At 53.7% G+C, this 16,577-nt stretch overlaps 1 protein-coding gene across 9 annotated transcripts in view; it reads right to left on the bottom strand.

Moving 5' to 3' along the window:
- Positions 1-16,577, bottom strand: part of TTC39A (tetratricopeptide repeat domain 39A) — a 59,837-nt gene that overhangs the window by 17,844 nt on the left and 25,416 nt on the right. For all 9 annotated transcript variants that reach the window (XR_012079119.1, XR_012079118.1, XM_072974466.1 and 6 more), the window contains exons 3-13: positions 15,673-15,804; positions 14,709-14,785; positions 13,520-13,587; positions 11,772-11,836; positions 9,602-9,701; positions 9,154-9,219; positions 7,147-7,255; positions 6,654-6,721; positions 6,514-6,573; positions 5,493-5,654; positions 586-677 (exon numbers count right to left, since the gene is read on the bottom strand). Coding sequence is in view for 7 of the 9 variants with exons in the window: in XM_072974466.1 (XP_072830567.1) it covers positions 586-677; positions 5,493-5,654; positions 6,514-6,573; positions 6,654-6,721; positions 7,147-7,255; positions 9,154-9,219; positions 9,602-9,701; positions 11,772-11,836; positions 13,520-13,587; positions 14,709-14,785; positions 15,673-15,804 (999 nt within the window). In the remaining 2 variants the exon portion in view is untranslated. The remainder of the gene's footprint in view (positions 1-585; positions 678-5,492; positions 5,655-6,513; positions 6,574-6,653; positions 6,722-7,146; positions 7,256-9,153; positions 9,220-9,601; positions 9,702-11,771; positions 11,837-13,519; positions 13,588-14,708; positions 14,786-15,672; positions 15,805-16,577) is intronic.

The following is a 16,577-nucleotide window of genomic DNA, read 5'->3' as shown; positions in this document are numbered from 1 at the left end:
GAGTCCTACTCTAGGTCCTTCACAGAAGGCAAACAGCAGTGCAGATAAGAACAAAAGCAGCCACCATTTAGTGGCTCCAGGCCCTATGCCAGGCTCTTTAACTCTGTTCTCTATCTGATTTGCAAAACCCTGCAAAGCAGAGGTTGTTATTCCCATTTTGTAGATGCTGAAACTGTCCAAGGTGACACAGCTAACAAATGGCAGAGGCTAGATTTAGTCCTGTTTATTTGATTTCAACTCTGTGCTTCTCTGAGTGTACCAGGTTAACTCAGCAGGAGGAACCTCTCTGGACCTCAGTGTCTACATCTGTCCTACACTCCAGATGACAGAGGTTCAGTGCAAAGGATGCTGACAAAACCACTTTTGTGAAAGAAAACCTCTGAACAGATTCAAAGGCTCTAATGACAGCAGCAGGAGGAGATGGTGACAGAGGGAATGACAGGTATAGGGTGTCAATGGGGTGATCCTGGGGGAGGGTCAGGGGCTCAGGGCAGGGGAGATGACAGCCCCCACCTCCCTCTGCTCAGGGTGGCTGTGAGCAGAGCCTGGCTGAGACCTATGACCGGGAGCAATGGTCAGACCCACCTAAACAACTCCACTTCGTCATCCCCGAACGGCTTGTAGTCCTCCTTCCCAAACATGCTAAGGTAGGCAGCCTTCATGTAGATGTAGGTGGCCTGTGCGAGGCAGAGCAACAGTCAGGTGTGAGCAACCCGCCCTCTGATCACAGTCCCAAACTGGCACAAATACCTCACTGGGACATTGCTATGGCCCAGCATAGTAGCTAACATTCTATTATCCCCAAGCCCAGGGAAGAAACTGGGTAAGGAAGCTGAAGCAACTTGGGGACTTGAACTAGGAATTAAATCCACGATGGGCCAAGTCTAAGCAGCTGCTGTCTCCACTCTGAAGCAGCAGAGAGGACTCAAGCAACTAGTGGATGCGTGGGGTAGTGCTGAGGATAGAATGGTGACACAATGACAGGGGAGCAAGGGCTTTTGGGAAGCAGCTACTTCAGACTGGGCCCCTGAAGGCCAATGCGAAGATTCACAGAGACTTGAAAAAGGACCTTCCAGGCAAAGAGAACAGCCTGAGCCGAGCAAAGGAGGACAGAGATGCCTAAGTAGGATACAAGTCAATAGCATAAAGCATGGGATGCGTAAAAGAAGAGATATGAGGCCAGAAGAAAGAGAAAGGCCCTGGGTCCGGGCTCAGCTCAGGGTCCCTTGGTGAAACTGCCTTACTGTGTGCCCAGGTAACTGATACACATCATCTCACTTGATCCCAAAGACAATATCGGAAAGGAATCCTTAACCCACCTTTGCATCCAGGGAAGCTGAGCTGCCAGAGGCAGAACTGGGAGTGACCCCAGGTTTGTGTGGCTTCAAGGGTCTTGCCACTGGATCCACTGACAGGGAAGGGGAGGCTCTGCAGAGCACTCCCTCCCCTGGCCCCCACCCTAGGGATCCATTCCTGAAAGCCTTGCCCCTTTGCTGAAGTCCAGTGCCAGGAGTGCCTGGCTCTGTGCTGCCCTCCAGTGGCCAAGCCTTGAACCACAGCTCCTGCCACCTGGGGCGGCTACAGAGGAACTGGCTGCCCAAAGCCCAGAAAGTGTAGGGAGTGGAGGAGCAAAGGGAACAGGACATCCTGGAGTCTGTTCCAGGAGAAGGCAGAAAGCAGCCTCCACCTGGCAGCCCCACCCATGCTGAAGCCTAGGGCTACTCCCAGTTCCACTCTGCCCTCAGCACCTCAGTCTGTCCTTCACAAGGTGAGGAAAAGTTGGTCTTTATGGGGCATGCTGAGAAGCTTCCCTCAGTAACATCTGTTCCCCATACCATCTTTAACCACCTTGGGTCATCCATGCCTTCTCCCTCTCCCCAGCCCTGGCAGTGAGCCACCAAGTCCTCAAGATTTTACCTCCTATGGAGCTCCTGAATCCCACTGGCCATTTCCCACCGTTCACCTCAAGTATCACACCAGCCTCCACACTGTCTCTGTGATCCAGGCCACCAGGGATGCCTTTCTTCTGTCCTAGTCCATAAGGTCTCCTAACTGATCTCCTGCTCCCACTCCTGCCCCCAGAAGCCACTTCGCACACCATCGCCACTCTCATCTTTTTAAATCAGATCACGTCAGTCCTCCTTGAAATCTCATAATATCCAATCACACTTAGGATAACATCCAAATTCCCCATCATGGCCTGTGAGACCCTATCCAGTCTCCCCCAGTTTCCTCTCCAACTTCATCTGCTTCTGTTTGCCCCTCACTCTAGCCACAGCAGCCCCCAAGCTGTTTCCAGAGTGTATCAGATGCACAGCTTTACTCCACTTGCCCTTGCATCTACCGTGCCCTCTGCCTAGAACGTTCTTCACTGGGATGTCTGCATGGCTGGCTGCTGCACTCCATTCTGGTGCCTCCTCAGACAGGCCTCCCTGACCACAGTGCTCATCACGCCCGGCATCCTCACCTTGCCCGACTTCTATTGCACTTACCAGAACCTGACGTTATCTTACTCTGCAAATCTATTTGTGTGTTTTCTTGTCTCTCTCCCCACTAGAACGTGAGCCTTCAGGGAGTCTGCTTTATTCACTGTTGTATGTTCTGCCCTAGAACAAGACCTGCACGCAGGGTTCCCCAGCGACAGCAGGAGGGATTTCTTAAAGCACAGATCTAAGCCACAAACATCAAGGGCTTTCCCCACTGTTAGACTAATGCCCAAACAGCCACTCAGGGCCCTCGTGACCCGCTTTTCTGGCTCCTCTTCTGGCCACTTCTTCCCCATCGCTCCTTAAACTCACCTCAGGCTTTTGCCTGTGCTGTCCCTCTGCCTGGGATGCCACCGTCCCATCTCTGCCAGGCACATGGCTTTCCACTGGCTTCCTCTCAGAGCCTTCTCCTGCCCCGCCGTGTCAGCCCTAGCACACCTGCCTTGTCCAACACCTAGGTGTTTGCTTGTGCTCTACATTCTGTCTAGAACAGTTTCTCAACCTGTTTCCTACCCTCACTGAGTCAACAAGAGTCAGGACGGATGCAGTGACCTAGAGTTGTGAGACCTATGGACATTTCAAGTTATCAAGGGATAGAAAACAGCAGCCACCTCCCCTGATGAGAGTCCTGTCTCCCAGAGTTATCTGTCTGCTTGCTGGTTCCACATTCATTTTGCTGGATTATTCCACCAGACTCTGTGCAGTCAGACAGTCCATGCCCTCAGGAAGCTTACAGCGAGTGGCTTAGAGGGGGAGGTCCCTCAACTCCCACCCACAAACCCTTCACCTGTTGACACAGAACCTGTAGACAGCACCCTAGCTTCCAAGCCTTTGCCCTTGCTGTTCTCTTCGACTGGGGTGTCCTTCCACTTCCTCCACTCTGCCGCCCTAATTCTTCCTCCTCCAAGATTCAGTTCAGACATCTCTTCTAGAAACCTTCCTTGTCCTCTTGGCTGGGATGCCCAGGGCTGCCTCTGATCTCCCCTCGGCCTCCCCCATCACAGCACTGAGCAGACAGTTGTCACCACCTGGTTTCTGGCCGTCCCAAGGTGCAGGCACCGGGGGAAATGTGATGGGCTCACAGGGACGGCTCAGCACAGAACAGGCAGAGATGGATGCTGAGCAGAGGGCCAGCACATATGGCAGTGGCCACAGGACAACTCTCTAGAGCTGGAAGTTGGTGGAGTCTGGTGGCCAAATGCTGGAAACTAGGAATGAATGAGGCCCCAGAACCTGGGGTGCCACAACCCCCACTTTCACAGGAAACCCTTCTGAGGAAATCGTTAGAGAGAGGAGCTGACCACCCCGAAGTCGCACAGAGAGCCAGGGACCGAGCGGACTCATGGCCAGACTCCTAGCACCTGGGAGGCCTGGCCTTCCCTCTGCTCGTCACCGCAGCTGTGTGGCCCCCCCAGGCCTCTTCCTCCCCAGGCCGCCGGACCCAGCTGCCCGCCTCACCCCACAGGAAGGCTTCTAGGTCACTTTAGCTCAAAAAGGTCCCCCAAGGCTGTGTTCCTGTTGGGAGTGGGAGGTGATGAGGAATGAATGCTGGCCCACAGGGAAGTGCCTGCAACAGCAGGGTGGTCTCAGGGCAAGCTGGGCCTCCTGGGAGGACTTGAGGGGCAAGGGAAAAGCAGAGGCCTTTTAGTCACACAGAACTGTCTTCAAATCCAGTGTCTATCACCAGCAGCATTGTGGCCCAGGAAAGTCACATACCCTCTCTTAGCCTCAGTGTTCCTTGTGTGCCTGATGGGGAGAGCTTCTACCTCGCTGCGTGTGGTGTGGCGGAAATGCTGAGCGCTGGGCACACAGGGCACACAGTGAAGCCCTCTCCTCTTCCCAGCCCCGCCTGCCCTGGCCCAGAGAATTCCCTTTCAGCCTGGGCCCCAGGCAGGCGGGCTGGAAAGCGACTTCCTTGCAGAAGTCAGGGAGGGATGAGACAGGGGTTTAAGGTTATTGAGATACATGTGCTGTGGATCTGACAGCACCACTTGCTCTCTGATGGTCTAGATGATTCCAAGACTCTAGGTGCAGAATTCTGTGCTATTGTTACTATGATGATAAGGGCTAATACTTATTTCACCACTTACCATGGTGTTGTAAGCTTTGGTCTATGCTGAGCATGTTTTGCTTTGTTCCGCCCACATGGCATCTCTTTAATGCCCACCCCCAGCTACACTTATTCTGGGGACAGCACCTCATTTTTCTTCTGGAGAACCAACCCTCTCCTACTCCCGGTCCATGAGGAGTCTTCCCACCGGTCTCCAGGCACTGCCTTGTGATCCAAGGCAGACCAATGAGGCTCTATTTTGGGACTTCGGTTGAAACCAAACAGAAGATGTGAGTTGGGGGCAGGCAGCTCAGAGCCACCCTGCTACCACATGGAGAGGACCTGCCTGTACAGCAAAGATGTCACAGAGGAAAGCACAGCTCCAGATGGAAAAAATAAGCTCAGATGACGTAAACTGAATTCCTGAATTTAGCCCTACCTGGTCAGATGTGCCCAGAATTTTCAGTTATTATGAACCAATGAGCCATCTGTGTTTTAGACCCGCATGGTCCAGTAGTATATCCACTAGTTCCATGTAACTTTTTAAATTTAAATTAATTAAAACAAAATAAAATTGAAAACATCCAGTTTCCCAGTTGCAGTAGACACATTTCAAGTGCTCAGTGTGCACATGTGGCTGGGAGCAACCACACTGGACAGTGCAGAAATAGAATGTTTCCACCACAACACAAAGTTCTGTTGGACAACACTCACCTAGACAGTATGAGCTACGCCTCTGTCCTTTGTGACTAAAAATCTCAACAGACACATTGTAGTTCTGCCCCTCATGGTCTTTAGTTCCTTCCAATCCTGACACCTAGCTGAATGTATGGTTCTGTTCAAACTCCAGTTGAGACATCTGTGTTCAGTTAGGGGTGTGGCCCTTGGTCTGGGGGCTCATGGCCAGTCTGGGTTGGCTGGGTCCCCAACACCCCCAGCACATGCTGTCAGCCCACCTTGGACCAGGAGTTCTCCTTGCTGAGCAGGTCTGCGTAGAAGTAGGCCATCTTCCACTGGCCCTTGTAGGTGAAGCACCACATCAGCTCCCAGTAGCACATGTGGTGGAACTGCTTCCAGTGCTGCTGGGCCTCACAGCACTCCTCGAACAGCCGGATGGCCTGTGGGCACCTGCCAGTTAGCCTCGGCGGGGCCCCCCAGCCCATCCCGCCCCATTCTCTGTGCCCTCTGCCCCCACTCAGGCCCATGGCAGGCCCAGCGCTGTGCCGGGCTTGGGAGAGGGCCAGGGGCAGCGTGGGGGAGATAGGAGTTGTGGCCTCCAGCCCTGGTTCTGCCCCCTAAGTCGTACATGACCTGGGCCCACCTACTGCCTGGCCCTGGGACTCCAGCCTCAGCACAAAATAGAAGGGTGGGACAGAGCTGTAACGGAGGGACAACAGGAAGTGGAAAGTGTTAACGTTCAAGTGACAGAATAATGTCTATGTCCCAGAGAAAACTCCAAAGGTTTCAGCAACTCCCACGAAGCGACCTGGACCTGGGGTGTCTGTCCTGCTGCCTGAGCAATCACAGCCGGGGCCACGGACAGACCCCAGAAGGCCACGGCTTACTGCTGGGACTCTGCTGGAGCGGTAGCCTTCCTCTCTCTCACCCTTTCAGTGGCTCCTTCCCACCCACAGAGTCCAGACGCCTTGGTCAAGGTGCCCACCTCACCTTTTGGCACCACTTCTCCATTCAGCAGGTGCCAGCCCATCACCACATCCCGGACAGCGGGCTTCCCGCATCGCTGCCTTAACTCTGGGACCTCCCTCTCCGGGATGCTGTAGTCCTCCGTCTCCCCATCAGATCCTACTGACCACAAATGCCACCTCCTCCCTCGTCTTCCCACACTGTCATGGCCCTGCTCTCTCGCTGGTCCTCTCCGAGAGGACCAGTCTGTCTGCGTGTGTCTAAGACAGGAAGACCCTCCTGGCCTGGGAGACTCGAGGGGCCTCCAGCACTGGCACAGACCCCCATACTCACCGTGTCAATATTGCCTTTAATGGCTTCAATCCGGCCCGCAAAGAACAGGAATATGGCACCCTGCAATGACATGCATGTGGTCTATGTGGGTCTGCGGGGCATGCATGTGCTGGGGGTGTCTGCCAGGAGGTAGGGCTCACCTTGGGGTACCGCTTCAGGTAGGGCTTCAAAAGCTTCTCTGCCTCCTCAGTGTTGACATTCCCGGTGCCTGAAGGAGGCGGGGGGACAGCAGCACATGTCACCACCCTCCCTGGCGAGACTCCCAGCAACCTCCCAAGGGCTCCTCAGGGGCTGTTTCCCCTCTGTGAATTGGGGATGATAATTCTCCTATCTCCAGGGTGATGTGAGGACTAAATAAGAACAGCCTACAGCATCTTCACACCCTGTAAAAGATGGGCAAGACCACCCCCATCTCACAGGTGAGAAAACTGAGGCTGGAACCTGGTCACACCGTGAGGAAATGAGTGGTCAGCAGGCCAGGCCCCAGGACACTTGATGCAGCTCTGTTGTTTCTGGTTTCAGTGCCACACCCCCAGTCCCGGGGACCCGAGCAGAGCCTCGCCCTCTCACCCCCTGCCCTTAGAGCCAGTCAAACCCCAGAGGCCCTGGCCCTGGCCCTGAGGGCTCTCCTACCGAGCACGAAGGTGAGGAAGGTGTGGTAGCACAGCAGCAGCATGACACAGAGCACGGCGCGGAAGCTGTGCCCCGACGCCCCCTCCTCCAGCTGCAGCAGCCCGTAGTCCTGGGGGAAAGACAGGCAGGCTGAGGCCAGCAGGACCTGGGGCCCAGGGAAGGCGAGGGGCGCAGGCGGACACTGAACGGTAGTGAGGGCAGTGCTGCCACAGCTGGGACCAGAGAGCCTGGACTTCGACTCTGGAACCCTGGAGGCTGGGTCAGCTGCTCCCAGACTGCACCACCCAGAACAAGGGGCTGCCCCTTCGGTGCCTCAGCCACCTTCCTGGGGGCAGGGTACACTGCTGCCATGGCCAGGACAAATGCTTGGGTGCAGGTGTCCCCACGTTCTCAACAGCCCCTTCCCCATTCCTCCCTTTATTTATCTGCTCCATCCCCAGGGTGCGCACCGAGGCCCAGAGCAGCCCCAAGTCTGGTGGGGAAGTAGGAATGATAAGGAGGCAGATAATCCTAACCACAGGCTCAGGGCACAGGTAGGGCCATGAGGATTGCAGTCTGGGAAGGCTCCCCGGAGGAGAAGGCTCCGTGCCTGGCTAGGGAGGAGTGAGAGGTCAGAGCCCACTTGCATTCCTGCCTACAATCTCTGCCCTCCAGCACATTCTTGCTCTTTCAGGTGTACAGATCTGACCTGCCGCACCCCTGCCTCAAACCCTCCATAGCTCCCTTGCCCCAAGGAAAGACAAAGCCAGAGCTGGTGCTGGAGGTCTCTCTTGCTCTGGCCTCACCAACCCTCTCTTCCTGGCCAGGCAGCCCACACTTTATTTTTCAGACCTTCTCATGTTCTTCCTTCTCATCATCAGCCTGAAATCCTACTCATGACCCAAGGGCCTTCTTATGAAAACAAAACTGAAAGGGACCTTCCGAGCCTCTAACCAGTGTTTCCCTGGGCCATGGACCACAGATGGCAACTAAGATTTTAGAGGTCCAAGGCAGGGTATGAGGAAGCACAGGGTCCCAGGTGAGGATCTTCCCATCCCAGTGCTGTCTGTCCTCCTCATGGCGTCCAGGAGAAAGCCTTAGTCCTGTGCTGGCTTGCATTCAACATCGCTTTGCCTTAAGCTCCCTTTCACACAGAGAGAAACAGCCTTGGCTGGCCACACAGTGTCCTTGTGGTATTTATTGTTATGATTGTGTTCTTATCATGCCACATAATATGGGTTTTCTGTGTAGCAATGTTTCCTTTAAATAAATTTAAGTAAAAATATGAGCCTCATTTGAGAAAAATAATGTACAGATAATAATATAGAGGTTCGTGAACATAGCAAAAATCAGGAAGGGCCAGAGAAAGTCCAAGTTTGAGAAACACTGAGCTTATCTCAAAAAAAAGCCCCTTGTTTTACCAAAAACGAAGCCCAGAGGAGGGCGGGACTTGCTCAGAGTCACAGGGAGCTGTGGAGGAGGCTGGACTGACCCAGGGCTCATGACTTCCAGGTTAATGTTCCTTCTACCATGCTTGGCCTCCTCCACCAGGGAGTCCCCCCTGATCTGCTATCTGTTACTCAGATTCCTGCCCTCAGTAAAACCTTTGGGTGCTTGAGTCCTCTGGTTCTCACCCTCAAGGTCAATGCACAGTAAGGCTTCCCTTTTGCATCTCTCAGACCAGAAAATGGTCTCAAGGGAAGGGACTTGCTCAAGGTCTTCTGAAGGGAGAAGGACCAGGTTCCTGGCATTGGCCAGGCTCACAGAATATGACACCAGGCCACTGCATGAAGCTGCTCTTCACTCCTACCCTACAGCCTCTCTGCCCTGGGCGGGTGAGGCAGGGATCACTGGCCACACTTGCAGTAGAGAAGACTGAGGCCCAGAGAGCTTTAGCCCTTGTCCAGGGCCACACACTGAGGGAGGCTGAGCCAGGACTGACACTCAGGCCCCACAGCCCTACCCTGCACAACTGAGCTCCAGCCCTGGGGCTGAGCGGGTCGGGAGCCCCAGAAGAGAGGTGGTTACCTTGTTTCCTGAAAACCCCACAAATTCCAGCAGCCGCAGGATCCTAGTAGGAAGCATGGACAGGGTCTGCAGGAACAGAGGCAGGTGGGCAGGTGAGGGGCAGGGATGGCCCTCCCACTCTCCACACCTCCAGAGTCCTGGGGGTAATCCCAGAGGCACAGGCCCTGTCTCCAGAATGCCCACGAGGCCCCAGGTTTCTGAAAGCCAACTTCCCCAGAGAGAGAGGCACTACAGTGTGACAGTTTGGGGCAGACTGCGTCAAAATCATAGTCTCATCACTCCCAGCCAAGCCACCTTGGGCAATTACAGCCCGAAGCCCGCAACGTCTGCTTCACCACTGGGATCTGGCACAGTAGCCCCATAGAGACCATGTGCAGGGCAGGGATCTGCAAGGGAGGTTACTCTTGATCCCAGATGCTGTGGACATGGCGAGGGTACACCCACTTACCAGGTTGAAGGCTCCCACACCAAGCTTCACCCCTCCTTCAAAGTGCCTGTGGTTCTCTCCCTTGCAGTACTGTGAGGACTGCATGAGGCTGTCCAGCTCCCTGCAGAGGGATGCAAAGCCTGTTTCAGCCACAGGGGCGGCTGGGTCCCCCTTCCAGCTGGCTCTAGGTTGCCCCTACTCCCAGCTGATCTCAGAACTCCCTGATAGTAGATTTGTAACAGTCTGGTAATCCAGAGAGCCGATATTAGAGGAATTTCTAGCCCCATCTCCCACCATAATGACATACTTCCTGCCCTTGCACACCTGCCTTGTCCAACATTTAGGTGTCTGCCTGTGCTCTGCATTCTGTCTAGAACTATTTCTCAGCCTTAGCACTACTGACATTTTAGGCTGGATAATTCTTTGTTCAGGTGGAGGTAGAGGGCTGCTCTGTGCATCCTAGGATGTTCAGCGGCATTCCTTGGCCTCTACCCGCGAGACGGCAGGAGCAGCCTCCCCCCAGTATGACAACCAGAACGTCCCCAGACAATGCCACTGTCTCCTGGGGTGCAAAACTGCCCCCAGTTGAGAACCACTGGGTTAACTCCAACACCTTCTCCTTAAGGAAATCTTCCTAGAGTCTCTTGGTTGGAATCCAACCCTCTTTCTTCTGGTCACCAATGGCACTGAGCCCATATCCCAGCCTGCCGGGGGCAGGACAGGGGCTTTAAAGATGTGCCTACCTCCTTCCCAGGCCATGAGTATCTTGAGGGCGTTCACTCAGCAAACACTGGTGAAGGCCTCTCTATGCCAAGCACCAGAGGACAGCAGGGAGTAAAGTCACCAAGCTGTTGTCTTTACGACTCTCTCATTCTAGGGGACAGATCCCTACCGAGTCACTGTGAGGATGAGAAGGATCTCAAAGGAGAAGAACCCTGGGGCCTGACCTAGTTTGGGGTTCTGGGAAGGCTTCCTCAAGGAGCTGACATTTGAGCTAAAACTTGAGGGATGAAGAGTTAGCCTGACAGTGTTCCTGGCAGAGAAAATAGCATGTCCAAAGGCCCTGAGGTAGGAATGAGCTTGGCATATGTGTAAAACTGAGGGAAGGCCCAAATGTCTGAGGCAGAGTTGGGTACGAGATATGGCTAGGAGGACAAGGGGAGCTTCCAGGAATGACTCAGCAATAATCCAGGACTTCATTCTAAGAGCAAGAGGGGTCTCAGGAGTTGGCAGGGAGGGATCTGACAAGGTTTGTGCTTTGGAAACACCACTCTGGTAGCTGGTGGGGAGACTGGAGGGGCCAGAACACTTGTCTGGTTTCCCTTGAACAATTCTAGCAGATACCCACAAAGTAAGGGGGGTCTATGTACTTCCTGGTGTGTTATTTCCCAGTAGTATCCTGAAATCAAACTCACAAAATCTCTGCAGGGAAATAGCCATGTTAAGTGGGGGAAATAAAGATGACAGTCTCAAGTCAATTCAAGTCAACTTTTTACGGAAAAGGAGTTTCATTGCCGAACTTGGGACAGGCTGGCGCGAATTAGGCTTTTAGAGCCTCTCTGATTTTGGAATTGTAGATGAGGACTGCGGCAGCACATTGGATAAAAGTGCTCTGGATTGAGCCTTCATTCTTTGCTTCATAAATAGGGCCTACATGTGGCCCAGGGCTAAGACAGCACGGAAATGATCTGGCCCTCAGGGAGCTCCCAGTTTGGGGAGGGTGTGTGTGTGTGTGTGAGCGTGCACGTGTGTGTGCGTGTGTGTGTGTGTGTGTGTGTGTGTGTGTGTACACCATCCCTGTGTCCTGGAGGGTTCAAGGAAGGCTTCATGGAGAAAGAGGCATTTGGACTGGCCTTAGCAGATGTATAGGAGTTCTGCCACTGTTCTCAAAATTTCTGTTCCTGTGTCTTCCCCCTACTCCCACCAGGCTGAGCTGTTTGTGCAGCGTATGTGTCTTATTTCCCCCTAGCTCAGGGTCAGGCAGAGTCAGTACTCGGGGCAACCAAATGAACAGATACACCCAGAAAACCAGGGGAATAATATTCTAGAAAACTGGAGTCCTGAAGATACAGAAATCTGTCTGAGGTCACACAGCATTTTAGGTTTCCTGTCTCCAGCCAGTGTCCTCTACCTGAGGGGCACAGGGTGGTAGAAGCTGTGGCCCAGGCCCCCCCAGGCCAGCCCCACTCACTTGTAAGTCTGGTAGCTGTTTCGAACTCTGATGCCGCCCTTGATGAAGCTCACCATGTTCTCATCCTGCAGGAGGGAGAGATGTTAAGGCTGAGCCTGGATGGGTAGCCACAGCCGTGAACGGGATCATACAAGGCTCTGAGTCCTGCCTGCCCCTTCCTGGGCACAGCTTTTTGAGGGGTCCTATGCGGGTAGGGTCAGAGGTCAGCCACACCAAGCCTTCCCACCCCGACCCCCACTGGGACTTGACATGAGGGTCCTGCTTGCCAAACAAGACCTCCAAAATGCCCAGGGATTGATCAACCCCCTTTACCAGGCTCACATGTACATAGGCTATGTGTTTGGAGAAAGGCCTGGAGGAAATGCTCCCACTAGTTAATAGTGCCTCCTCCAGGTGGAGGAGCTGTGGCGAAGGAGGAGGCTCACTCATTTTTGGATTGTTTGTATTTTTTACAAGCTGGTGTTAATCACATGTGCAATTTAAAGCACCAATACCTACAGCCTACTTGGAAACTCCACGCCTGTGTGTACATCCAAGAGAAATGGATGAACATCTTCAAGAATAGCACCACTGATCTTAGCCAAGAGCCGGAAACAACCCGAATGTCCTTCAGCAGGAGAACGGATAAACAAACTGGTATACTCAGAGAGGGGAGAGCTGTTACACAGCTATGGCTGAGTGAAGAAAGCAAGTCCCACGCAGCTTGAGGCCTTAAGAAGCTCAAAGGCAACTAAAACATAACAATATGCTGTTCAGACATGAATAGGAAGCTGAGAAAACCATTTTTAAAAATAGGGTGAAGGATGATACAAAACTCTAGGTAGTGGTTCCTCTGGTGAAGGGAGGCAGAGGAGACTTGCCAGCAGGGATCTGTTCCATGGGGGGCTCATGGGCATTTTTTTTAATTATGTGTAATAATAGAGTAAGCAAAGGAAATAAAAGGCCATTCATGGTGCAATTATTACAGTGATCCCAATAAAGAATTAAGATTAATCCAAATCTAATCATCTGAGGTAGAAAAAGATAGAAAAATAGCTAACAAAAATAAACAGTGCCTCTCCACCCCAATATGCCTCTTTACGTGATGATTTTATGTTATAATTATAACCCCGGCTTTTTGGTGAAATCATGAGGTGACGTTTCTCGTAGCCACCCCTGTGGTGAGGAGCACAGGCTCCAAGTTGGCCAGACCTGGGTTCAAATCCCAGCTCTGCCATTTGCTAACCATGTGACCCTGGCAAAGTGGTTTCTCCCCTCTAATCCTCTCCTTCACAGGCCTGACAATTAAATAATATATGTAAATGTAGATAAAAACCAACATGTAACATGTAGTATATGTAAGGTCTGTAAAAACGACATGCCTGTAATGTATATACAAAGTCTGGTGTGTTGTAGGTGCTGCAAGTCAACATTTTGAATGAGTCAACTTCGATTCATTCAAACCTGTTTGTTGAATGAATCAAATGTAAAGCAGGGTCTGTGACAATGGCTGCCACTAAATGTGACACGAAAACAGCAGGGAAATGGCAGCCATGAGGTGGAGCGCATCCCAGTAGTGGATGGGAACACGTGTGCTTGGTGCGGAGGGGGTAAAACCCATCACCTCTGCCAGGGAGCCTGCCCAGGGCTAGGAGTGTTGGGGTGACTGAGCCTCAGACCTCACCTCAACCGCAAGGGGGCTGGTCATGGCTGCTACAGATCCGACTTCTGAAACCCCCAGGCTGCTGGTACAAGGAGAGGGCTCCTACCTGCAGGAAGGTCAGGGCTGCTCTCTGCAGCAGGCACTCTGCGTAGCAAACCTCAGCGTGGATTTCCTCTGTGGGGAGAAAACCAAAGCCCTGCGGCCTCCTGGGACTCTTGGCAGGAGGCTTCGGCCAAATCCTCCCCATCCCACTTCCCACAGGCAAAGGGAGCCTCAGTCATCAGCTAACCCTGCCCCCCGACCCTCAGCCCCAGGCTCCTTCATGGCACTCAGCATTGCCCCGAATTAGCTCACATTCCCCCCACCCCCACCCAGAATGTCAGCTCAGGGCCCTGGGCCTTGTTCTCCAGTCCTTCGGGCATCACTGCAGGTATGGAGCACACACACCCTACAGTGCTGGGCAAGAAGGTGCTGAGCTGAATGGACAAACCCAGGGAAGCCCACCGGCTGTGGGACTAGAGGAGGACTAACACAACCTGAGGAGTCAGGAATGATTTCCAGAAGGAGGATATCTGAGCTGAAAAAGGGAAGAGACGATGAGGCAGGAAGTGCTTTCTAGGAAGAGGCCCAGGAGAACCAAACAACTCAGATGTCTGGGGACAGCTGAGCCACAGAAAGTTAAAGTGGGGTGAGGTGGGAGAGATTTAGAGGATGGGGAAAGATGAGGGAAAGATCTGCTGTAACGGGCCTTGAACACTGGTTGGGGATTGCAGATTTGGTCCTGTGGGCAGCAGGGAGCCATGGAAGGTATGAAGGAGAGAGTGGTACCATCACAGACACTGTTTCGTGCTGGAAACTTCAAGTTGCTCTTGGGGTGAGGAGGGCCATTTGCCCTGGCACTGAGGGCCCCACATTGCTCACAGCTGGCTCCTGCCACCCCCAAGACTGCCACATGTGGTCAAGGCACAAAATGCCACATGACTCTGGCAGCCCAGACCATCTCTTCCACTGCCCTCAGCTGTCTCATCTCAGAGTGTCAGCCTCTAAAACCACAATCCCCGAGGCTCTCAGCAGGTAATGTCATCAGATAAGTGAGTCTCACCTGCTCCCCATCTCACCTGAGACCACTCCTCAAAAGGCCCCAGGGCTGACCTACCTGTGTCCCAGCATGTAGGCCAGGGCCCGGGTCCCTCAGGGGATGCCTAGGAGGATAAATGCCCCTTCCCACCCTCCCTGGGCCTGGAACCAGGCTGCCTGGTGTTAGTGGGGTTGAGAAGATATCCCAGAAGCCACACCTTCCGTGAACTGGTCCATTGTGGGGCGGTGCACCAGGCTGCTGAAGGAATCTGTTACAGAGGACTTCCTCCGATGCCTGAAGAGGAAAAGGGGGCCTCAAGTCATTCAGGGGGACGAGCGAGGGGCTCAAGTGTCTCTGACCGCATCTCCTGCCCTTCCATAGGACTCCACACACTGAACCCCTGACCACTCCCCTGAATCCAGGTTTTCTCACACCCTTGCCCTTGCTTTTACCTCTGCTTGGAGCCCCCCTCCCCTGCTCCCTCTAGCCTGGCCAGCCCTAGTCACCCTCCAGGGTGACTAGCATCACCTCCTCCAGGAAGCCTTTCCTACTCTTCTGACTGGACCCCACGACCCCATGAGCTTCCCTGCATCATGCTGGGATGTTACTGTCTGTGCCTGTCTCCCATATCAGGCCATTCAGGCATCAGAGGGGCCAGGGTATGATGATTCCCCGGGTAGCCAGTGCCCAGCACAAGGCCTGGCCTAGGGCGGGCAGGAGTGTGTTCCAGTGAATGATGACTCCACCTGTGCATGAACACTAAGGGTCTATTCGTTCATGCATTCAAGCAGTTAATGTGTACTGAACACCAACAATGCACCAGGTCCTGTAACTAATGTCTTTATTCAGTCCCCACAACAGCCCTGTCATCACACCCATTTTACAGATGAGTAAAGTTGAGTCTGGAGAGGAACTTGCCATAAGTCAGAGAGTTATTATGTGACAGAGCCAGGAATCATCTCCTCCTGATCTAGCCTGGCCCCTGGAAGCCCTCAGTGACTAGCTCAGACAACATGACTCCTGAGACAGTGCTAACAGGGACAGCTCTTAGCACTTGGGGTCACATCTTTTTAACCAAAAGGAGCAGCACTAATAGTGGCATTTTAGGCACTGGGATAGGCCAAGGCAACAGAAATATGAGCCTCACATCCCCTGCTCCCTGCCCGCCCCATGGCCCCGACCTCTGACACAGTGACTGCGCCTCCTTCATCATGTTGCCAGCAAGTAAGATGTCCTGGGGGTCAAACGTCATCATGGCCTGCATTTCCAGGATGGTGGCATACGTCAGCGAGTGGTACATGCTCTCCTTGGTTCTACCAGAAAGAAGGGACAAGAGAAGGTCAACGCCTAGAACTCCAAAGTAGCCAACCCTGTGTCATCATCACCTACCACCCCCTCCCCATCCTGCATGGGGTAAACACAGGTCCAGAGAGGGGACGGGACTCGCCCCAGGACTGACCCTTCCATGGCTGCTCAGGCAGCCTCGGATCCCAGCTCCTCTTCTTCTTGCTAAGTGGCTGTAAGTGACTTTCCGAATTTGAGCCTCAGTTTCTCACCCTTTCCAGAGGAATGGCAGCAGCAAGGCTGCTGTGAGGACTCCGAAAGGGCTTAGGAGCGTGCTGGCCTGAGGCCGTAATCCCTGCGCCCAGGGCCTGCCTCTCGCCTTCTGCCCCGCCTCCCACAGGCCGAGCCCAGGTCCTGTCTGTGGGGTCTGATCTATCCTCAAGCCCTACCCCAGGCCTCCCCTCCCTTGTTTCCTGGACCTCACTGGCCTTGCCACCTCCTGCCTCTCCCCACCCCCTCGTGTGATCCTGTCCTTCTCTGTTAAGCCCTCCCATGGTTTCTACATCCCATGAGATAACGCCGGTGCCCAGGCGCTGCCCTCCTCTCCAGCCCGATTCTCTTATCACTACTGCTCCTGCCCCACCATCTGATCACACTCAATACTATACCCACACTCAACCACACACACCCTCCTCAGAAAGATTCCACACTTTTCTGCCTCCAGGTCTTTGTCCATGCTGTTCCCTCAGCTTGAAATGCCCTCCCCATCCCCTGACTCATCTGTCAAGGCCCCCAAGTGCCT

This window comes from Vicugna pacos, chromosome 13 (genome assembly GCF_048564905.1).
Source record: "Vicugna pacos chromosome 13, VicPac4, whole genome shotgun sequence".
Lineage (NCBI taxonomy): Eukaryota > Metazoa > Chordata > Mammalia > Artiodactyla > Camelidae > Vicugna > Vicugna pacos.
The sequence above is the reverse complement of the archived record's forward strand: the minus strand, read 5'-3'. Positions and strand labels throughout refer to the sequence as shown.